Raw genomic sequence first — 21,362 nt, forward strand, 5'->3', positions numbered from 1 at the left:
GGCTCCTTTTGATCGTATTACAAATTTACCGGCAGTTACAATGCCGGTAAATTTGTAATACCGCCCCCGGCCTTGGCAGGTATTTTACCGGCTAGGCGGGTAAAATACCGGCCGGGTGGCAACCCTAGGAACAGGCAGTACTTAGTTTGCAATCACCCTTTATTGGTGTATTCTCACTTAAGACATGTTTCGGGAGCTAGTCCCTTTTTCAAGATAGCTCCCGAAACATGTCTGTTCCTGGTCTGTTTCTAATTTTTATAAATCTAATGCTTATCACTCATTACTGCTGTACTGCAAGTTGGAGTGATATCACCCCCCCCCCCAGCAGCCAAACAAAAGAACAATGGGAAGGTAACCAGATAACAGCACAAGATAACAGCTGCCTGGTAGATCTAAGAACAACACTCAATAGTAAAAACCCACATTCAGTTACATTGAGAAGGAAAAACAGCAGCCTGCCAGAAAGCATTTCTCTCCTAAAGTGCAGGCACAAGTCACATGACCAGGGGCAACTGGGAAATTGACAAAATGTCTAGCCCCATGTCAGATTTCAAAATTGAATATAAAAAAATCTGTTTGCTCTTTTGAGAAATGGATTTCAGTGCAGAATTCTGCTGGAGTAGCACTATTAACTAATGTGTTTTGAAAAAAAACATGTTTTCCGATGACAGGATCCCTTTAAGGTCCTCATTAAAGCTTCCTAAATCCCCTCAGAGCAAATTGTAAGGGCAAATATGTCTCCCGGCAAGTTACAAAGATGAAGTACATTCATGAAAATCATTCATTTTTGAAAAAACGTCAAATACACGATTGGTATGCTCTTCACTGGGCGAAACAAACACACGGTGGTCTATTTCAACATTGATGTGATGTTTTTTAAGGGTTCTACTATATGGCAAATTACTAATAACCATGGAAACGTCTTGCACTCCTGCCTCTTTTTTTGCTATCCTGACGTCTCACTTCTCTTCTTTATACCACGTGACCACTAAGGGGCGCTAACATTTATTTTCAGAGGCTTGCCTTTGGTGATGTCACTTCCGCTCCGGCCTGGTGAGCTGGGAACCGGAGTAAAACAGCAAGAGGGGTGAGAAAGTAGCCGAGCCTTGAAAAGGGAAAAAGTCCTACATTATGAGTGCCCTCATCGTCCCTGCTTATGCAGTTTGTGCTGCGCCATATAGTGCCTCATGTCTTTGTTTATAGCGATTCCCTGTTGGTGGTATCAGATCCTCCAGCGCTTCAGCTGTTGTAGTGGGCATCTCGAATGCCGGCATTGTTAAAGAGTTTCAGTGCACTTGCAGGAGCTTGTAGAGTATTAGCATAATCGGTCTCTACATGGGGTATGATGGGTCATTTTATTTATCTTGTCTGTCCGGAATGGTGCACGGAGGGAGACCTAACTTCCCCCATAGAAGTATATGCCGAGTATATAAAAAGAGGAGTCTGCCCCTTTCAGTGTGTTTGCTAGATGTCCTATGGCAATCGACTGTTAGTTAAACAGGATGCTGCATTAGCTGATGACTTATGAGTCATCAGATATCTTCTGTGTGTCCCCTAGAGGGAGATGTTTTTATTATTATTATTATTAACATGTATTTATATAGCGCCAACTTATTGTGTAGCACTGTAAAGTAAATGTGATTATACAACTAAATCACATGAATTATATACATAGATCATATGGAGTTACATACATCACAATCAATACAGGTACAAAAAGGTGTTGAAGGCCCTATGCATAGGCCTACACTCTAAAGGGAAGGGAGTAATACACAAGGTGTGGGAGTGGGCAAGATCGAATTAAGTGGGTGAGAAATGTGGTACTGTATGTGGCGTTGCGCTTGGTAGTTAAGCAGAGTGAGAGTAGGCTTCTCGAAAGGATTTCTAAGAGATTTCTTGAAAGCAGAAAGGTTGGGAGAAAGTTGGACAGACCGTTGGAGAGAGTTCCAGAGGAGGGGTGCAGCCCTTGCAAAGTCTTGAATGCGGGCATGTGAGGAGGTAATGAGAGAAGAGTTGAGTTGCATGTCAGTAGAGGAGCATAGTAAGCGGTTGGGTGAGTATATAGAGATGAGTTCAGAGATGTTGGGTGGGTCAGAGTTATGAAGTGCTTTGAAAGTCAGTGTCATTAATTTGAATTTGATTCTGAAAGGTAACTGAAGCCAGTGCAGGGATTGACAGAATGGCGAGGCAGAGGAGGAGCGGTTGCTGAGGTATATGAGCTTCGCAGCAGTGTTCATTATGGACTGGAGAGGTGACAATCTCTGGAGGGGAATGCCAATTAAAAGAGAGTTACAGTAGTCTAGATGTGATATGACGAGAGAGTGAATAAGAATTTTGGCAGCTTGGGTGATAAATGATCGTATTTTGGATATGTTCAGAGCATTGAGGAGCTCCAACAGAAGGGGAGAAGATACTCCATTGTAGGAGACACTGAAGGAACGATTGGTGATGTAAGAAGAGAACCAGGATAGGGCTGTGTCACGAAGGCCAAGCGAATGGAGGGACTGGAGGGACTGGAGGAGAGGGTGATGTAATTAGAGATGTGTCTTTTCATAGTTGCAGCCTCACACCTTTCAAACCAAATCTATAGAGAAATTTTACTAGTGTGGGAAGCACAGATAACTAGTGCTGGGTAAGACAACCACTGTTGTAGGCTTCAAAACAACCTGGTTGATAAAAACATATGTACAATAAAAAGCCTAGTACTGCAATATATTCTGCCTACTGGAGTATTTGCTTGACACATTTGTTACATGCTATATCCGCATTAACTGTTTCGATTTGGATCACCTATTTGCAACAGTATCATATACAGCCCTCTCTGTAACCCCTTAGCATTTGGCAGTAAGCTTATTTTCTTACCTTTTGTAAGGGCAGGGCAGGATTCACTTGTATCTGTGGAGCGTGAAATGCTTCCTATAATAAGCTAATTATATATATTCTGCTTTAAATCCACAGGTAAGAAAATAAGCTTACTGCCAAATGCTAAGGGGTTACAGAGAGGGCTGTATATGATACTGTTGCAAATAGGTGATCCAAATCGAAACAGTTAATGCGGATATAGCATGTAACAAATGTGTCAAGCGAATACTCCAGTAGGCAGAATATATTGCAGTACTAGGCTTTTTATTGTACATATGTTTTTATCAACCAGGTTGTTTTGAAGCCTACAACAGTGGTTGTCTTACCCAGCACTTTTTTGGTGACTAAAGGATAATAATATATAAGAAGACACAAGCACGTTGCACACTTTAGAGGATTTGCAGTAAATTTTATTGTTATTAACAATTGTTTTATGGTTATTAACTGTTTTTTAATAATCATTGTATAATGACATGTATTTGATGCAATAATGTAATTTTATAGTTGCACTAGACCCGTGGGGCGAATAATGGGTTAATACTCTAAGTAGAATGGTAACCTTTACGCCCATTTTCTTTTTCCCTCCCACCTATTTCCTATAAAGATGGTGTGTTAATTGGTAATTTGTACACTTGACAAAGGGCAATTTTGCTCGAAACATGTTGTGTGAATAAAGAATTTTTGCAGCAAAGTTCTGCGTCTACCTTGGACTGTTTCACCAACTTTGCCAGCTTGATAAAGGACAAGTGAGGTCCAAAACGTTGCTGTGCCAGATGTGAAATAAAGGTGGTTTTAGTATTATCGCTTGGGAGTGCTGCAATTTCTATGGAAGCATAGATAACTAATCAGTGGTTTTTATATCTGTCTACACCTCCAATAATTCCACTGATAGAATAAATCAGACTTTAGACTTATTGAGCAGTTTATCTGGCCTTCTATGGGCTTTTCCTGACATTCCTGGCTGAAACCAAGCAATTGGACAGGTTTAAAAGTCCTTTTTGGCAAGGACCAAATTGTCTTGATGAACCCTCCATTAACCTTTGATATAATGCAGTCATTGGCCCAAGGGCCAAACAATTGGATCACCCTCAACTCAATATCAACCAGTGCAAGGTGGCCATATTGGGCAAAGATTTTCTCCATTGGTCACCAAAAAGTGGATCTTTGGATGCATGGCTGCCGTTGTATGTACATACAGTAGATTGAACTTTTGGAAACATTAGGACTAGTTTTATTTAAACAGTTGGTCAGCAGAGGCTTTAAGTAATATACAGTTATTGCCCATGATTTTCTATTATTTTATACTTGTCAGTTAACCTGTATAAGGCTAATGTCACAAGGAAAGGCATGTGTGGCATTGCTGCACCATGGGAGGACAGCAAAGATTTGTAATGATCAGTATGCTGTCACCTGGTGTTCACTTCAGCCATTTATCTATAAGAGTTTTAAAGGAATAGTTCAGTGTGAAAATAAAAACTGGGTAAATAGATAGGCTGTGCAAAATAAAAAATGTTTCTAATATAGTTAGTTAGCTAAAAATGTAATATATAAAGGCTGGAGTGTACAGATGTCTAATAAAACAGCCAGAATCCAACTTCCTGCTTTTCAGCTCTATAACTCTTGAGTTAGTCAGCGACTTGAAGGGGGGCAACATGGGACATTTCTGTTCAGTGAGTTTGTAATTGATCCTCAGCATTCAGCTCAGATTCAAAAGCAACAGATATGACCCATGTGCCCCCCCCTCAAGTCTCTGATTGGTTACTGCCTGGTAACCAGTGTAACCAGTCTGTCTAAACCAAGAGAGCTGAAAAGCAGGTTCTGACTGACTTGTTATACATCAAATCACTCCAGCCTTTATACATTGCATTTTTGGCTAACTAACTATATTAGAAACATTTTTTATTTTGCACAGGCTATCTATTAAGCCAGTTTTTATTTTTACACTGAACAATTCCTTTAAGGTTACTCTTTAGAATTTACTTAAAGGGATACTGTCATGGGAAACCATGTTTTTTTCAAAATGCATCAGTTAATAGTGCTGCTCCAGCAGAATTCTGCACTGAAATCCATTTTTCAAAAGAGCGAACAGATTATTTTATATTCAATTTTGAAATCTGACATGGGGCTAGACATATTGGCAGTTTCACAGCTGCCCCCAGTAATGTGACTTGTGCTCTAATAAACTGCAGTCACTCTTTACTGCTGTAGTGCAAGTTGGAGTGATATCACCCCCCCCACCAGCAGTCTAACAACAGAACAATGGGAAGTTAACCAGATCCAGCTCCCTAACACAAGATAACCGCTCCCTGGTAGACCTAAGAACAACACTCAATAGTAAAAGCTAGGAGAAATAACCGCCTGCCAGAAAGTAGTTCCATCCTAAAGTGCAGGCACAAGTCACATGACTGGGGGCAGCTGGGAAACAGACAATATGTCTAGCCCCATGTCAGATTTCAAATTTGAATATAAAAAAATCTGTTTGCTCTTTTGAGAATTGGATTTCAGTGCAGAAGTCTGCTGGAGTAGCACTGTTAACTGATGCATTTTGAAAAAAACATGTTTTCCCATGACAGTATCCCTTTAACATGTTTAGGGATGAGACAGAAAAAGTGTTTGCAATTTTCAGTGCACAGTATGAACAGCTAATATTGAGCAAAATCCAACAGTTTATGACCTATGAAATGAAACTGAATATGTCTAACAATGTTACTGTACTAAACTGTATAAATTAGGGATGCACCGAATCCAGGATTCGGTTCGGGATTCGGCCAAATCCTTCTGCCTGGCCGAACCAAATCCGAATGCTAATTTGCATATGCAAATTAGGGTCAGGGAGGGAAATCACGTGAATTTTTGTCACAAAACAAGGAAGTAAAAAATGTTTTCCCCTTCCCACCCCTAATTTTCGGCTGAATCCAAAATAGTGGATCCGGTGCATCCCTAGTATAAATACCTGTAGTTACCTGTATAACAACTATAAACAACCCGAGCAACCAATTCATTTACTAACTAGCAATTAATAAAACTTTAAAATGAGATGAATTATAGTATGGCTCTGTATAATTCTACTTTGATGTACTACCCTTCAGTTACCTTATGGACCAGTTAAATGTAAAAGTAAACCAACATTACAGTCTGCAGCCAGATAAAGGCTGAAGTAGAGATGGATAATTAAATGATGCCTACTGGCCTCTAAAAGGAGTTGTTCACCTTCAAATTAACTTTTAACATGACATAGTAGAAGAGACTGATATTCTGAGACAATTTGCAATTGTTTTTTATTTGTGGTTTTTGAGTTATTTTGCTTTTTATTCTGCAGCTTTCCATATTGCAGTCATGACAGTCTGGTTGTTAGGGCCCCAATTACCCTAGCAACCATGCATTGATTTGAATAATAGACTGTAATATGAATAAGAGAGGGCCTGAAGAGAAAGATGAGTAATACAATGTAGCATAATCAGTAAATGTGTAGCTTGAAAAAAATAAATTATGAAGGCCAATTGAAAAGTGTCTTGGAATTGTTCATTCTATAACATACTAAAAGTTAACTTAAGTTTTAGAATGTCTGGTTCTTTAGCAACCGTTTAGTTGTCATTCACTCTTTATTTTTGCAGTTTTTAAAAATGTTTTAATTTTCTTCCAATTTCAGCTTTCAGAAGGAATCACTGGCCAAGTAGCCATGCAGCTGTGGCTATAGTCTTATTGTTGTGTTACTTATCTTTTGTTCAGGCCCCCCTCCTATTTATCTTCAAGTCTTTGATTCATATACCACTGCCTGGTTGCTAGTATAAAGTGGACCCTAGCAGCCAGATAGCTGTTAAAACTACAAACTGCTGAACAAAAAAGTTAAATATTTCATATACCACAAAACAATTGCATTTTGTTTCCGAATATAGCAGCATAGATCATACCAAACATTAATCTAAAGGTGTACTGCTCCTTTAACCCTCACCCATCTGTGGCAAGTGTTATGAAGGAGTTATACAGTCTGCATGTGTTCTTTGTTGATATATATACTGTGTATATATGTGTATATATATATATATATATATATATTATATATATATATATATATATATATATATATATATATATAATATATATATATATATATATATATATATATATATATATATATATATATATATATATATATATATATATATAAAACTATCGAAAAAACCGCACAGCCAGGACTTCCATAAAGTGTGAAAAAAACAAAAAAATTTTTATTTCAACGTTTCGGCTCACAACTTAAGCCGTCTTCAGGAAGACGGCTTAAGTTGTGAGCCGAAACGTTGAAAAGTCCTGGCTGTGCGGTTTTTTCGATAGTTTGATTATTCACAATTTAACCAGCACCCAGGCAGTGATCATCACTTGGGAGTGCTCCAGATTACGTTTGTGTATATATATATATATATATATATATATATATATATATATATATATATATATATATATATATATATATATTATATATATATATATATATATATATTGCATTACCCAGATTAACATTTTTTAATGATTACTTGTCTGTGCTGTTTTCATGTAGTGCTCTTACCATTCTTTATTTTTCTCTTTGTTGGTTTTCATTGCAATTTCACCATAAAGCGAGCATAGTTTTCCAGACAGCTCAACTATGACCAGGTAATTATAAAGATACATTTTAGAAAAACTTTCTCAGATAAATTCTGGTTGATGGGAGTTGGCATTTTACTACTAACTTCTGAAGCTGTCTAATTTCATGAAATTAGGTATAGGAAACCTTGAACATCTGCAGTTTAAAAACTATATCCCGGTTTTTTAGTTTAAAACTCAATTTTGTTCTTCTTTTACTCATTTAAGTTTATATTGTTGTGTGGCAGACATTATTTTGTTTTCTTCTATTATACAACATTGCTTAATGTTTTATAAATAAGCTAAATGAATTGGGTGGTCTAAAAATATGGCCTTATTTCAGCTCCCCAGTTTCACGAGTAGTTTATAATGGCAAGCGTCCAGCAAGCAACACACGATCACCAAGCAGTAATGAAATCTTCACTCCAGCTCATGAGGAGAATGTGCGCTTTATTTATGAAGGTAAGATTTGCACAACTATATTTCTTTTCACATCTTTCTGCATCCTTTCAATTTACATGAACTGACGCACAATTTGTATGTTATATAAAGTCCTGTGTTTTGACATTTTAACCCCTTTCTTTGAATTCCACTGTAGTATCAAGGTAAAACAAGGTCTATGCATATGGATTTAAAACTTGTGTAAATTGCTACTGACTGTTAATGTGATAGGATGCTGTAATGGCTTGTTTGCCTTTCAGTTAATGCGCACATTATTCCACTGCGCTCTTCTACGTGTTCCGTTATCACATTATAATCTTATGCTATCATACCAAGAAGTTAATGGGGCTTTTGGACATATTGAGCTTAACCCTTAGATGTTTACAACATGCACACCCTCTAGTCAGACAGGTCTGTCCTACATTAAAGGACATTCAAATATCTATCTCTGCACTGTTGTATCAGCTGCATATATATATTTGTTTAGCACCCTTTTCAGAGAAACATTGTGGATACTGTTCATCATAATCTGACAATTTTTCCATGGTATCTTCAGCATGGCAGTGTGTGGAAAGGGATCTGAGGAACCAAGTATCCGGTATGGACCGGGGAGTTGTAGAGGAGTATGTGGAGAAGAACCCCAGCAACAGTCTGAAATGTAAGTATTACCAAACCACAGGAGCCCATCAAACACAAACCCACATACACTTGCAATGCACATTACAATAACGAATGCCAAAGGAAGGGGGTACTCTGCAGTTTTTCTGTTTGGGATGTCAGTAGCAGCTTTAAAAATCTAAACTGGAGACAGCACAAAAATACAAACTTGTCATTAGTTATATGTTGATGAATTGCAAGGAAAAATATTGCTCCAATTAGCTATGACATCTAGTGATGGGCGAATTTATTCGCCAGGCGCGAATTCGCGCGTTTCGCCGTCAGCGAATAAATTTGCGAAACGGCCGCGAAAATTCGCGCAAAAACCAGACGCCGGCGCCGTTTCGCGAATTTTTCGTCGTATCGAAACGGCACAAATTCGCCCATCACTAATGACATCCATAAGAAAACAAACATTTTAGCAGTTATAACTCTGAAACCAGAAAAACAGTTATCCTGAAAGCTCCAAATTGACTCCATCTCCCATAGGCTCCATTTTATCCAAATAATCCAATTTTCCTTTTTCTCTGTAAAAATAAAATGGCACCTTGTACTTGATCCAACAAAGATATAATTAATCCTTATTGGAAGCAAACCAGCCTATTTGGGTTTATTTAATGTTTACAGGGTTTTCTCGTAGACTCTAGATGGTATGAAGATCTGAATTACGGAAAGATCCTGTAATAACTCACCCGGTGCGGCGGGGATGCCTGTCTTGCCATCGGCGGGGATGCCCGCCACGCCGATCCTCTCAGGCACCAGCGCCTGTTCCTTAGGGCGCGCACACCTCTGTGAAAATTATAGGCGCAGTCGCGCTGGCGTAATGCCACCAGCGTGAAAATCTAAATGTATAAAAGGGCCATTCAGACTACAGCACCTTGACCGTTATAGGATTTGTTCCTGGAGCTTCTGAGCTATTGTTATCTGATTCCTGTTACCTAATTCTGAATTTCTGTTGTGACCCTGCCTGGCTTTTGACGATTCTGATATCTGTATCCTGACCCCTGCCTGTTATCCGAATTTGCTTATTCTGAACCCCTTCTGATTGACTTTCTGGTTTGCCCCTCGCCTGCCTGACTTAGTTTGTACTCTGCCTGCCCCGACCCTGCCTGATCTGACTACAATTCTGTTTAACGCCTTGTACTGCGACCTTCTGCCCCAAAGACTTTGCCTTACAGTTGTGCCCCTTTGCCTGTCCAGAACCCCTCACCTTGCACCTCTCGTTATAATACCTGGCTGCATCTGAGTAGCTGAGGGCTCCTCCCGAGGCCAAAGGCGGCCGCTATAGGCAGAAGCACGAGCCGAGACCAGGGTGCTTGGCATCAGTTCTGGATTTAGGGTGCCAACCATGACATTATAACGGGCCAAATGGACGAAGAATGTCATTCCGCTGCTGCCGCTCCTTCCACTACTGACGCGTTTCTTACCACTCTGCTACAGCACTTGGAAGATCACGAGCGGAAGCAAGATTATTTGATGTATGGCTTCCATAATCTGACTCGCCGACTGGACACTTCACAACAGTCACCAAGTCCAGTAGTCGCTCCTTCTGTGGCCGTTCCTGTGGGTTTTCCTGTCGTGATGGGTAATGTACATAAGACCCATGAACCCAAAATTTCTTTCTCCTGAAAAATTTCATGGGGATAGATCCAAATTTTTTGTCTTCCAGAAGGCATGCAAATTATACCTTAGCTTCTTTCTTCAATCCTTCCCAACTGGTAAGGAGAAAGTGCTACAGGGTAACCCCCAAATTTGGGCCCTAAGATTACCCTCCACTGATCCTGCCCGTTTTTCCCTTGAAACCTTCTTTAACACCATGGTGATACTCTACGATGACCCGGATCGTGCATCATCTGTCAATTCTGCAATTCGTAAATTACGCCAGGGAAAACAGGATGCGGAGATGTATTGCCGGTGGGCTGTAGAAACTGGTTGGAATGACATGGCTCTTCGTAGCCAGTTCCGGATAGGGCTGTCAGATTCGGTCAAAGACAGCCTAGTAAATTATCCTCTATCTACCTACTTGGATGATCTCCTGTCTCTTGCCATCCAGGTAGTTAGAAGACAGAGGGTGAGAAGGGTACTTCCTTTCATACTGGGTTTACCAATTTCAAGTCTTCCTTTCCTAATGTGGTTGCCAATGTTAAACCTCCTAGTCCCTCTGTGCCTCTACCTCAGGAGGAACCCATGCAACTGGGCATATCCCATCTATCTCCCGAGGAAAAGGCTCACAGGCGGTCCCACGGTTTATGCATTTAGTGTGGGGAAAAGGGTAATTTTCTAAACCAATGTTCCAAGCCTAAATGGAGAAGGGGAGTTCCATTTGGGTCGAGAAGTTTCCTCTCCCCAATTTTCCTCTAGGATCATGGTACCGGTTAAGTTAACCTGGCCTAAGGACTCTGTAAAGGTTTCTACTTTTTTTAATTCTGGGGTGGAGGGGAATTTTTTGGATGCTGCCTTCGCAGTAAGGTTTAATATCCTCCTATGAGAATCCTAGCTGTTGACAAAAAACCCTTGGGGTCAGGCCTGGTAACCAAAAAGACTGCGGTCTTGTCCATGTGTTCTAACAACTTGCATTGTGAGGAGTTGGCCTTTTATATTATTGAGGGTACTTCTCTTCTAATTTTGGGGTTGCCTTGGCTTAAAGCACATAACCCCACATATTGACTGGGTCACTGGGGAGGTTCTCCAATGGGGTTTAAAATGTGATGGTTCTTGTATTCCTCAGGTGGTGGCAGTTACCTCATTAGAGGGTTTACCTGCAGCATATGCAGAATATGCAGACGTTTTTTCCAAAAAAGCCGCAGAGACCTTACCCCCACACAGGCAGTATGACTGTCCAATCAACCTCATCTCTGGGTCTACTCCCCCTCATGGTAGAACTTACCCTTTCTCCTTGCCTGAAGCCCAGGCAATGAGAGAATATATCAAGGAAAACCTTGAAAGAGGTTTCATCAGACCCTCTAGTTCCCCTGCTGGTACGGGTTTCTTTTTTGTAAGTAAAAAGGATGGTGGTCTTGGTCCTTGTATAGACTACAGAGGTCTTAATAAGATCACCATAAAAAAACATTACCCCCATCCTCTGATTTTTCAATCAGGTTAAAAATGCCAATATTTATTCCAAGCTTGATTTTAGAGGTGCATATAACCTCATCCATATCAGGGAAGGGGATGAGTGTAAAACGGCCTTTAACACCAGGGACGGCCACTACGAATATCTGGTAATGCCATTTGGTCTTTGTAACGCCCCCGCAGTGTTCCAGGAATTTGTCAGTGACATCTTCCGGGACCTGCTGGGGTTATTCGTAGTGGTCTATCTTGACGATATTCTAATTTTTTCATCTAACTTGAGTGACCATCAAAAGCATGTCAGGGAAGTGTTGCTCAGGTTAAGAAAGAATAATCTTTTCGCTAAGCTTGAGAAATGCACCTTTGAGGTTTCTTCTGTTCAATTTTTGGGGTTCAATATCTCCAGTAAGGGTCTAGGAATGGATCCTGGGAAGGTTAAGGCTGTACTGGAGTGGGCCCATCCTCTTTCTTTGCGTGCAACCCAAAGGTTCTTATGTTTCGCCAATTACTATTGTCAATTTATAAAAAAAACCTCCCCATTCTTCGTCATCCTGACACCACTCTTCCTTTCATTGTAGAGGTAGATGCCTCAGAGGTTGGGGCAGTCCTTTCTCAAAGGCATCCAATAACCAACAAGGCGCACCCTTGTGCATTCTTCTCTAAGACATTTTCGCCTGCTGAGGCCAATTATGACATTGGGAATTGAGACCTTTTGGCTATCAGTGGGCCTTTGAGGAATGGCGACACCTGTTGGAGGGGCCTAAACATATAATAACGGTCTTTACTGATCACAAAAACCTACTGCCAAGCTATTGAATCCTAGGCAGGCCAGATGGGCTTTGTTTTTTACCCGGTTTAATTTTTCTCTTATGTATAGGCCTGGTTCCAAAAACACTTAGGCTGATGTACTCTCTAGAAGTTTTGAATCCAACTCGTCTGAATCTAGCTAGTGTATTCCCATCATTCTTAGTGAGTTAATTGTGGCAGCTCTGGGATCAGACCTTGCCACACTATTATCCTCAGTTCAAGCTTCTGCCCCTGTAGAGACTCCCTCCGGGAGGTTATTTTTAGGGATGCACAGAATCCACTATTTTGGATTCGGCCGAACCCCCGAATCCTTCTTGAAAGATTTGGCCGAATACCGAACCTGATCCGAATCCTAGTTTGCATATGCAAATTAGGGGTGAGATAGGGAAAAAAATGTACTTCCTTGTTTTGAGACAAAAAGTCACAAATTTTCCTCCCCGCCCCTAATTTGCATATGCGGGGTTCGGTTCAGCCAGGCAGAAAGCTTCGGCCGAATCCTGCTGAAAAAGGCCGAATCCTGGATTCAGTGAATCCCTAGTTATTTGTACCTGAGGATTTACGAGAACAGGTTCTAGGTGAAGCCCATAATTCTAAAATGGCTGGACATCCTGGCATCTCTAAGACTGTGTCCCTTTTGTCTCGCAATGTATGGTGGCCTTCCTTTAAGCAAGATGTTAAAAATTTCATTAGTTCTTGCCCTGACTGTCAGAGATCAAAATCCTCTAGGAATCTGTCGCAGGGATTGTTAAGGCCACTAACTATTCCTGACAGACCCTGGTCCCATCTTTCGATGGATTTTATTGTTGACCTTCCCTCTTCTCAAGGAAAAACTGTGATTTAGGTGGTGGTGGATAGGTTCAGCAAGATGAGTCACTTCATTTCCTTCCCACACCTCCCATCTGCCAAAACCTTGGCAGAGTTATTAATTTCTAATATTTTTAAGTTACATGGTTTTCCGGTCAATATTGTTTTAGATAGAGGGGTACAGTTTGTTTCAAAATTTTAGCGCGCATTCTGCGCTTTGGTTGGAATTGAGTTGTCATTTTCTACCGCATATCACCCTCAAACCAATGGTCAAACTGAAAGGGTTAATCAGTCCCTTGAACGATTTAGGTGTTATGTTTCGGACAACCAGTCCTCATGGGCCTATTACCCTCGGTAGAATTTGCTTACAATAATGCAACTCATACTTCTACTGGTGAATCTCCATTCTTTATTGTTAACGGTTTACATCCCAAAGCTTTTTCTGGTTCATTGTCCCCTGTACCCTCTGTCAATTCTTCTGTCAAACAGTTTGCCAAAATTTGGTCTGGGGTGCATGACTCTCTTTCTGCAGCTACGGCTGCTCAGAAAAAGGCAGCCAATAGGTCTCGTAGAGAGGCACCCAAATATCAGGTAGGAGACTCTGTATGGTTATCTACAAAAAACATCAAACTTAAGGTCCCCTCTCTCAAGTTGGGGCCCAGGTTTATTGGTCCATATCCCATTACTGAAATAATCAACCCTTCTGTTCGTCTCAAACTACCTGATAATTTTTAAATTTCTAATTCATTTCATGTTTCTCTCCTAAAACCAGCCACGCAGGTACGCCAACAATCTTTTCCTCCCCCAGTGTTGGTAGAGGGTCAGCCTGAATTTATTGTCCAAGAACTTCTTGATTCTCGCATTGTGCGGGGTAAGTTGCAATACCTAGTTAAATAGAAGGGCTACGGTCCTGAAGCGAATTCTTGGGTTCCAGTTTGTGACAATAGGGCTGATCGTCTCAGGAAACAATTCCACCTGAAGTTTCCTGAGAAACCTGGGGGTCCAGTGGCCCCTCCTCGAGGGGGCGGTAATGTAATAACTCACCCGGTGTGGCGGGGACGCCCGCCATGCCGATCCTCTCAAGCGCCATCGCCGGTTCCTTAGGGTGCGCGGCGTGCCTCTGTGAAAATTATAGGCGCAGATGCGCTGGCTTAATGACGCCAGTGCGCAATGGCACAAAAATTTAAATGTATAAAAGGGCCATTCAGACTACAGCACCTTGCCCGTTCTTTGTTTGTACTCTGCCTGCGCCGACCCAGCCTGATCTGACTACGATTATGTTTAACGGCTTGTACCGCGACCTTCTGCCCCAAAGACTTTGCCTTACAGTTGTGTCCGTCTGCCTGTCCAGAACCCCTCGCCTTGCACCTCTCGTTATAAGACCTGGCGTCATCTGAGTAGCTGAGGGCTCCTCCCAAGGCCAAAGGCAGCTGTTACAGGCAGAAGAACGAGCTGAGACCAGGGTGCTTGGCATTGGTTCTGGATTTAGGGTGCCAACCACGACAGATCCGTTATCCGGAAAACCCCAAGTCCTGAGCAATCTGGATAACCGGTTCCATACCTGTATATGAAAGAGTTATTGTTATTGTTATAAACACAGCAAATTGGAACAGTCCAGAGTTGACACCTGGATTACTGAGCTGCCAAACTGAAACACAAGAGAGGAACAGCCACCTTTAATCTGTATTTTTAGAAAAATGGTTAAAAAAAAAAGGCGGTTGGAAAAAAAAAAAGTTACACTTGCAATTTCATTGTTTCACAATTACTTTCAAGACAGAAATAATACAGCATTGGCAAATTTGCCTCGGAGGAGGAAAATAATTTCATTCTGCTTTTCAGTACTTCTCATTTGAAATTGTCGGTTTTAGGGTTCTTGCTGTAAGGTGAGGATGAATTTCTTAGTGATGGTTTATAATGTTAGTGATTTCTGTCCACCAGGTTTCACAATCTCATTAACTGAAAAGAGCTGGTTAGCCTAGTTTATTTTCTCAGGCATGTTCTGGTCTAAATTTAATTTCTTTTATTACAATGAACTTCAATTTGTTTGGAATATTTTCTGGTGTTATGTAACCCAATTATGTTTTACTTTTTATTACATGATTATGAATTAGTTACATTATTAGTATGATTTGTGAACAGTTAGTATGTATTTTTGAATCTGAAAACAAAAAAAGTTTGGAAGATGAATAACCCCTTTCATCTTATGGCTCTAAGACTCTTTCAAAATATAAACATTACTTTCTCCTTCTCTGCAGTCTATACATGCAGGGATCACAGATGTATTAGGGATTTATTTCCATCAAATTATTCATGTAGAGAACTTCCTCTTTAATAATAAACATATTAGTAGTTATTAGTGTTATGTTAAATGCATTTCTGCCTGAAATAGGTGTCTTTGTTTTTCTTTACATTAGATTCTGAATTGGTTAAAGGAACAGTTTAGTGTGAAAATAAAAACTGTGTAAATAGGCTGTGCAAAATAAAAAATGTTTCTAATATAGTTAGTTAGCCAAAAATATAATGAATAAAGGCTGGAGTGACTGGATGTTTAACATAATAGCCAGAACACTACTTCCTTCTTTTTAGCTTTATAACTCTGAGCTAGTCATTGACTGGAAGGGGGCCACATATCTGTTCAGTGAGTTTGCAATTGATCCTTAGCATTCACATAGTAACACAGTAAGTTAGGTTGAAAAAAGACACACATCCATCAAGTTCAACCTTTTAACTTTTTTTAACCTGCCTAACTGCCAGTTGATCCAGAGGAAGGCAAAAAAACCCCATCTGAAGCCTCTCCAATTTGCCTCAGAGGGGTAAATCTTCCTGACTCCGAAATGGCAATCAGACTAGTCCCTGGATCAACTTGTACTTGTAGCTATGAGCTATCTTCCATAACCCTGTATTCCATTATTTGCCAAAAAAACATCCAACCCCTTCTTAAAGCTATCTAATGTATCCACCATCTAATGATTCAGGGAGAGAATTCCACATCTTCACAGCTCTCACTGTAAAAACCCCTTCCGAATATTTAGGTGGAACCTCTTTTCTTCTAAAAAGAATGGATGATCTTGTGTCAGCTGGAAAGACCTACTGGTAAATAAAGCATTAGAGAGATTATTATATGATCCCCTTATATAAATATATAGTTATCATATCTTATAACTTACATAGTTATCATATCACCCCTTAAACTCCTCTTCTCCAGCGTGAACCTCCCCAATTTGGCCAGTCTTTCATCATAGCTAAGGTAACTTTTACCAGCTTAGTTGCCCCTCTCTGTACTCGCTCTAATACAATAATGTCTTGTTTGAGTGATGGAGACCAAAACTGTACAGCATATTCTAGATGGGGCCTTACAATGCTCTATACAGTGGAAGAATGACCCTCTCCTCCCGTGATTCTATGCCCCTTTTAATACAGCTCAAGACCTTATTTGCCCTTGATGCTGCTGACTGGCATTACTTGCTACAGCCAAGTTTATCATCTACAAGGACTCCAAGGTCCTTTTCCATAATGGTTTTGCCTAGTGCAGTCCCATTAAGGGTATAAGTGGCTTGGATATTTTTACATCCCAGGTGCATGACTTTACATTTATCAACATTGAATCTCATTTGGCACTTAGCTGCCCAGATTGCCAGTTCGTCAACTCCTGTTGCAAGGATGCCACATCCTGGATGGGATTTACTGGGCTGGATAGTTTTGTGCCATCTGCAAGCACTGATGCATTACTTACAATACCCAAATAGATCACATCTACTGCCCCCCCTCTGTCCAGCATCTTACTTACCTCATCATAAAAAGCAATCAAATTAGTCTGACATGACCTATCCTTCATAAAGCCATGCTGATTGCTGCTCATAATGTCATTCACTAGGACAAAATTTTGAATGTGAAGCCTTCAAATAATTTGCCCACCACAGATGTCAAACTTACTGGCCTTTAATTGCCAGGCCTAGATCGTAATCCCTTTTTAAATATTGGAATGACATCAGCTTTTCTCCAATACATAGGTACCATACCAGATGAAAGTGAATCTGAGAAAATCAGAAATAAGGGCTGGTCTAAGTCTGAACTAAGCTCTCTTAGAACCTGGGAGTGTATGCCATCAGGCCCTGGAGCCTTGTTTGCATAATTTTTTATTCAAGCTCAGATTCAAAAGCAATAGATATGACCCATGTGCCCCCCCTAAAGTCTCTTTAGTCAGCATAAACCAAGAGAGCTGCAAAGCAGGAAGTATTATGTTAGACACCCAGTCACTCCAGCCTTAATACATTCAATTTTTGCCTAACTATATTAGAACATTTTCACAGCCTATCTATTTACCCAGTTTTTAGTTTTACACTGAACAATTCCTTTAAGCCTTTCCCCCATATCTCCTATGCCTGCTATAACTGCCTGCTATCACTCGGTCATTCATATGCATTTTTTTTGTCCAACAGCCTTTAAACCCATCGATTTGAATGATTTGAAGAGAAGAACAGTGCAGGACCCAAATAAGTCATAACCTGAGTGTGTGACTTTATACCTCTGCTTTTATCAAACTTTTTTTATTTTTATGCACTTTTATGCAACTCTTCACGTCTTGACTTAAAGAGGCTGCTCTGGGACACTACAATGTGCATAAGGCAAAGTAGTCCTGCTCTTGGATTTTTACATTTTTTCAACCTACCCCCTCTGTGCCCTTCATTTTACCCAAGCATCCTTTGCTTATAGACCAATGGATAACAGTTTTTCTTTTAATTTTACACTCAGAAGTTGTATTTACAGCAGTTTGAAATACTCTAGTCCTTCATCCTGCTTCAGCTGCAGGTTATTCATGGCACAGTGCTCTGCTGCTGGATAGGCCATTTAATTGTTTTATCCCTGTGATCACACAAGCAGCGATTGTACTAGTGCACAGAAGATGTTGACTCAAACTGTCCTAAAGAGTGGTTACAGAGAAGGCAGAAGTATCCAGTGTAATGGATCATGCACAAACTATGTAAAATAGCTTCTTATTTATGATACCAATATGCTAAATGTCACACTGCTGACTACACATCATTAACCTTATTTTGAGGTGATGAGGTACTCTTCAGTAATATATTTTTCCATGTCTGAACCGTAATGTAGCCATCTTTTTTCCCCACTGATTTAAGTTGCCAACTGCTGATATATGCAGTGTTTCTATTATAATTATGCTACCTACCTTCAAATATATGCATGTTACACCTGTGAAAACCGAACTGCCTATTATGGTTAATTGCCAAACTCAATCACTGGACTTGTATGAAAGAGGAATAGTTGGATATTCAGAACCTGTTAAGTTCTGACTAAAGAAGTTATTGATTTGGGAGTTTTAGAATTAGAATTTGATATAAATAGTGCTGAGGTGCCCAGCCTTTAACACTTTGGGAAATTATCAGTTTAGGGTATACAACACAAGTTTAACATTGCTATGAAAAAAGTATTCTTGCATTACACTGAAAGCAATTGTTGAATGTAAAAGAGCTAAAACCATTTTAAAAATTGCAGTAATGGGAAGCACTCCGTGATCTAATGGATCTGTTTTGGATTAGGCTAGGCAACTATGATTAACCAACTCAATATCTACTGGTTTATATTGATATACCTTAAGGGCTCATACACGCTTGCTTTTCTCCATGCCCAGGAATAAATGCAGCCTATTGATTTAAATGGCCCCATATTGACACAGGCACATGTAAGCCAAACGCAGCATGTTGTGTTCCACCTGCTTCCGGTGCTTCCGGTGCTTCCATGCACCCGTGTCAGTACATGCCCATTCAAAATAATTGCTTGTGTTTCTTCCTGTGCTCCCCTGTGGCTTTACACTTTAAAACTGACTGCAGGGGAGCGCATTGAGAAATGCAAGTGTGTATGTCTAATGCTGTATTCCCCTGTTCTAGAGGTTTTTAACTATGCATACATTTTCTCCCAGTCCCATTTGAAATCTCCCTGTGTTAGTCTGATTCTTAAATGACAACTAAGTACTAAAATGTACTCTGCTTGAAAACGGGCTCAGTAAGTACAGCTTGTGCCAAACAAACTTTTTGCCTACTCGTTTAAGAAGTATACATATGAAAAATTTCCATTTCTTTTCAGTCAGTGTATTTTTCTAATTTCCTGTTAGAAATAAATGGTGACAAAACAAGTTTCTGGCCTAAAGATAAGTTTATTAAGCCGCTCCTTTTTCCAAAGGGAAGGAAGGGGTTTGATTTTTCAGAGCTCACTTTGAACAAATTATCTGTTTCTAGGGATAAGTGCAGTGGCGCTGCACCGATGAGAGTTGAGAAACTCGACTCAGGCGGCAGCACCCCACTAGTTACCAAGATGGCAAAATGCCACTCGTGTAAAAACCTGAAATTCAGCTCTTGTAGCACAGATTTGTGCTAGCCTCCTGGACCCCTCCTCCAACTTTGTGGACCCCACCCCCTCGATCGCCTCCAGCACGTAAAGGTTGAGTGCACAGGGGAGGGGGGTTGGCAGCAGCAAGCTGCCTCAAGCAGCAGAGGAGTCCGGATTGCCCCTGGGTGAGTGGATTCAGGCATAAAATTAACCAATATTGCGTTAGTGTTTATAATGACAATTTGTGATTTAATTCAAAGAATAGGCAGGACAAATTTCCAATACAAGTCCTATTTATGGTACTAAATTTTAGCAAAGGTATAAATATTTACATACTTGAAGTGTGCACTGATTTAAAATTGTTTTCTGGCTGGTCATGAGGTGTTGCCTCATAATTTCTACATACAACGCCTTCCTCATGATGCCATCTATGTTCTGAACTGCAGCAGTCCCTTTTCCAGCAAAACATACCACAGAATGATGCTGGCATGCTTATTTATTGTACTTTTGGGATGGAAGTGTTCATAAGCTTAAAAATCTGACCAGTCTTCTTTCTTACATGGTGATGATCATTACTAAGGGATTTTATTTTTAGTCTGACCCTCATCCAAAAGGTGACTAGAACTTTGTCCAGGTTGTCATCTGCAAACTTTAATCTTGCTTTTTATGTCAGGGGATAAGGAATAAGGGCTGCTTCTTGCACAAATGACTTTCAGGTCATTGTGATGAAGAACTATTAGTGAAAATGTATACTTTAGGGCAATGATGACATTGGCACTTGAATAATACAATCAGGTAGCGCATTTAGGGAGCACAGTGGAATATGTAAAACCACGTTTTGTTTGAACTCAATCCAGATATTTTTTCACATTGTAAGGAACGTAAGATACACCATCCCTGGGTAAACTATTTATAATTTATTGTGATATTGATGCTATGTAAAAAAGATCAGAAACAACCATTGCCATTCTGCATACAAGCTTACATCTCTTAGGTTCAACCTTTTTGTCAAAGTAAAAACTTACCTGACTTTGTTTTAGGGGAAGGAGAAGAAGAAACAAAAAGAGCTGTAGTCTCTCCGCGGAGGCGGATTATTTTTTTATGAAATGAAGAGTTTAACAGCAGATGCATTACAATAGTTTTACAATGTGACACATGTAAATGAAAGCCAGGAGTAGTAAGAGTTTATCAAGATTATTTTTAAATGCTATAAATGGCAAAAGTGTTTTAAATCATTGAAATATTGAGGTAAATATTGATAAACGGGGGCGTGGCCTAACCACCAATGTAGTGAGACGCGCTTCTCTAGTGCTCCGGGGACAATCAATCCGACACTATTGATCCTGTGCAACCTGCTGACCCAAACCAGCTTCAAAAGGTGCCTATTCCCTTACCCTTCAACATCTGATGGGGGGCCACAAGAAAGCGAGCGAGCCGGCTGCCAGCAAGCTCAACAAATTTGTGCGGCTGCAAAATCAAGATGGCGCCCGAACAAGCAGATCCGACACGCCGCCATCGCAGTCTATGGATCCCGCGCCACCAGCTTCCCAATCTGAGCCGGAACCTACGCTCCATGAAGTGCTCAATGCAATCCGGGACACGAGAGTGGCGGTGGAGGTAAAAATAGATACGAGAGTGGAGGAGGTAAAAGTCGACCTGGCACTTCTCCGACAAGACCTGCAGAGACTGCGGGAACGTACAGTGGAATCGGAGCACAGGATATCCGACCTGGAGGACACTACAAGAAGCCTCCCGCA

General features: G+C 40.5%; 1 protein-coding gene across 2 annotated transcripts; it reads left to right on the forward strand.

Moving 5' to 3' along the window:
• Positions 1 to 955: 955 nt before the first annotated feature.
• Positions 956 to 21,223, forward strand: mcrip1.S (MAPK regulated corepressor interacting protein 1 S homeolog). Of its 2 annotated transcripts, XM_018240538.2 has the most exons (6): positions 961 to 1,087; positions 7,477 to 7,512; positions 7,826 to 7,944; positions 8,480 to 8,581; positions 14,033 to 14,131; positions 17,700 to 21,223. In XM_018240538.2, exons 1-6 carry the CDS (start codon positions 1,032 to 1,034, stop codon positions 17,762 to 17,764), a joined length of 477 nt encoding a protein of 158 aa, XP_018096027.1. In that variant the 5' UTR covers positions 961 to 1,031; the 3' UTR covers positions 17,765 to 21,223. The 2 variants fall into 2 exon arrangements, with proteins under 2 accessions (XP_018096028.1, XP_018096027.1); XM_018240539.2 differs by lacking the exon at positions 14,033 to 14,131 and having other exon boundaries at positions 956 to 1,087.
• Positions 21,224 to 21,362: the final 139 nt, after the last annotated feature.

Source organism: Xenopus laevis, chromosome 9_10S (genome assembly GCF_017654675.1).
Source record: "Xenopus laevis strain J_2021 chromosome 9_10S, Xenopus_laevis_v10.1, whole genome shotgun sequence".
Taxonomy (NCBI): Eukaryota; Metazoa; Chordata; class Amphibia; order Anura; family Pipidae; genus Xenopus; species Xenopus laevis.

Coding starts and splice junctions, on each gene's coding strand:
- mcrip1.S (XM_018240538.2), top strand. CDS start 1,032: ATGTCACTTCCGCTCCGGCCTGGTGAGCTGGGAACCGGAGTAAAACAG. Junction 7,945..8,479: donor TGTGCGCTTTATTTATGAAG/GTAAGATTTGCA, acceptor TGGTATCTTCAG/CATGGCAGTGTGTGGAAAGG. Junction 14,132..17,699: donor TGATTCTCGCATTGTGCGGG/GTAAGTTGCAAT, acceptor TTTGTCCAACAG/CCTTTAAACCCATCGATTTG.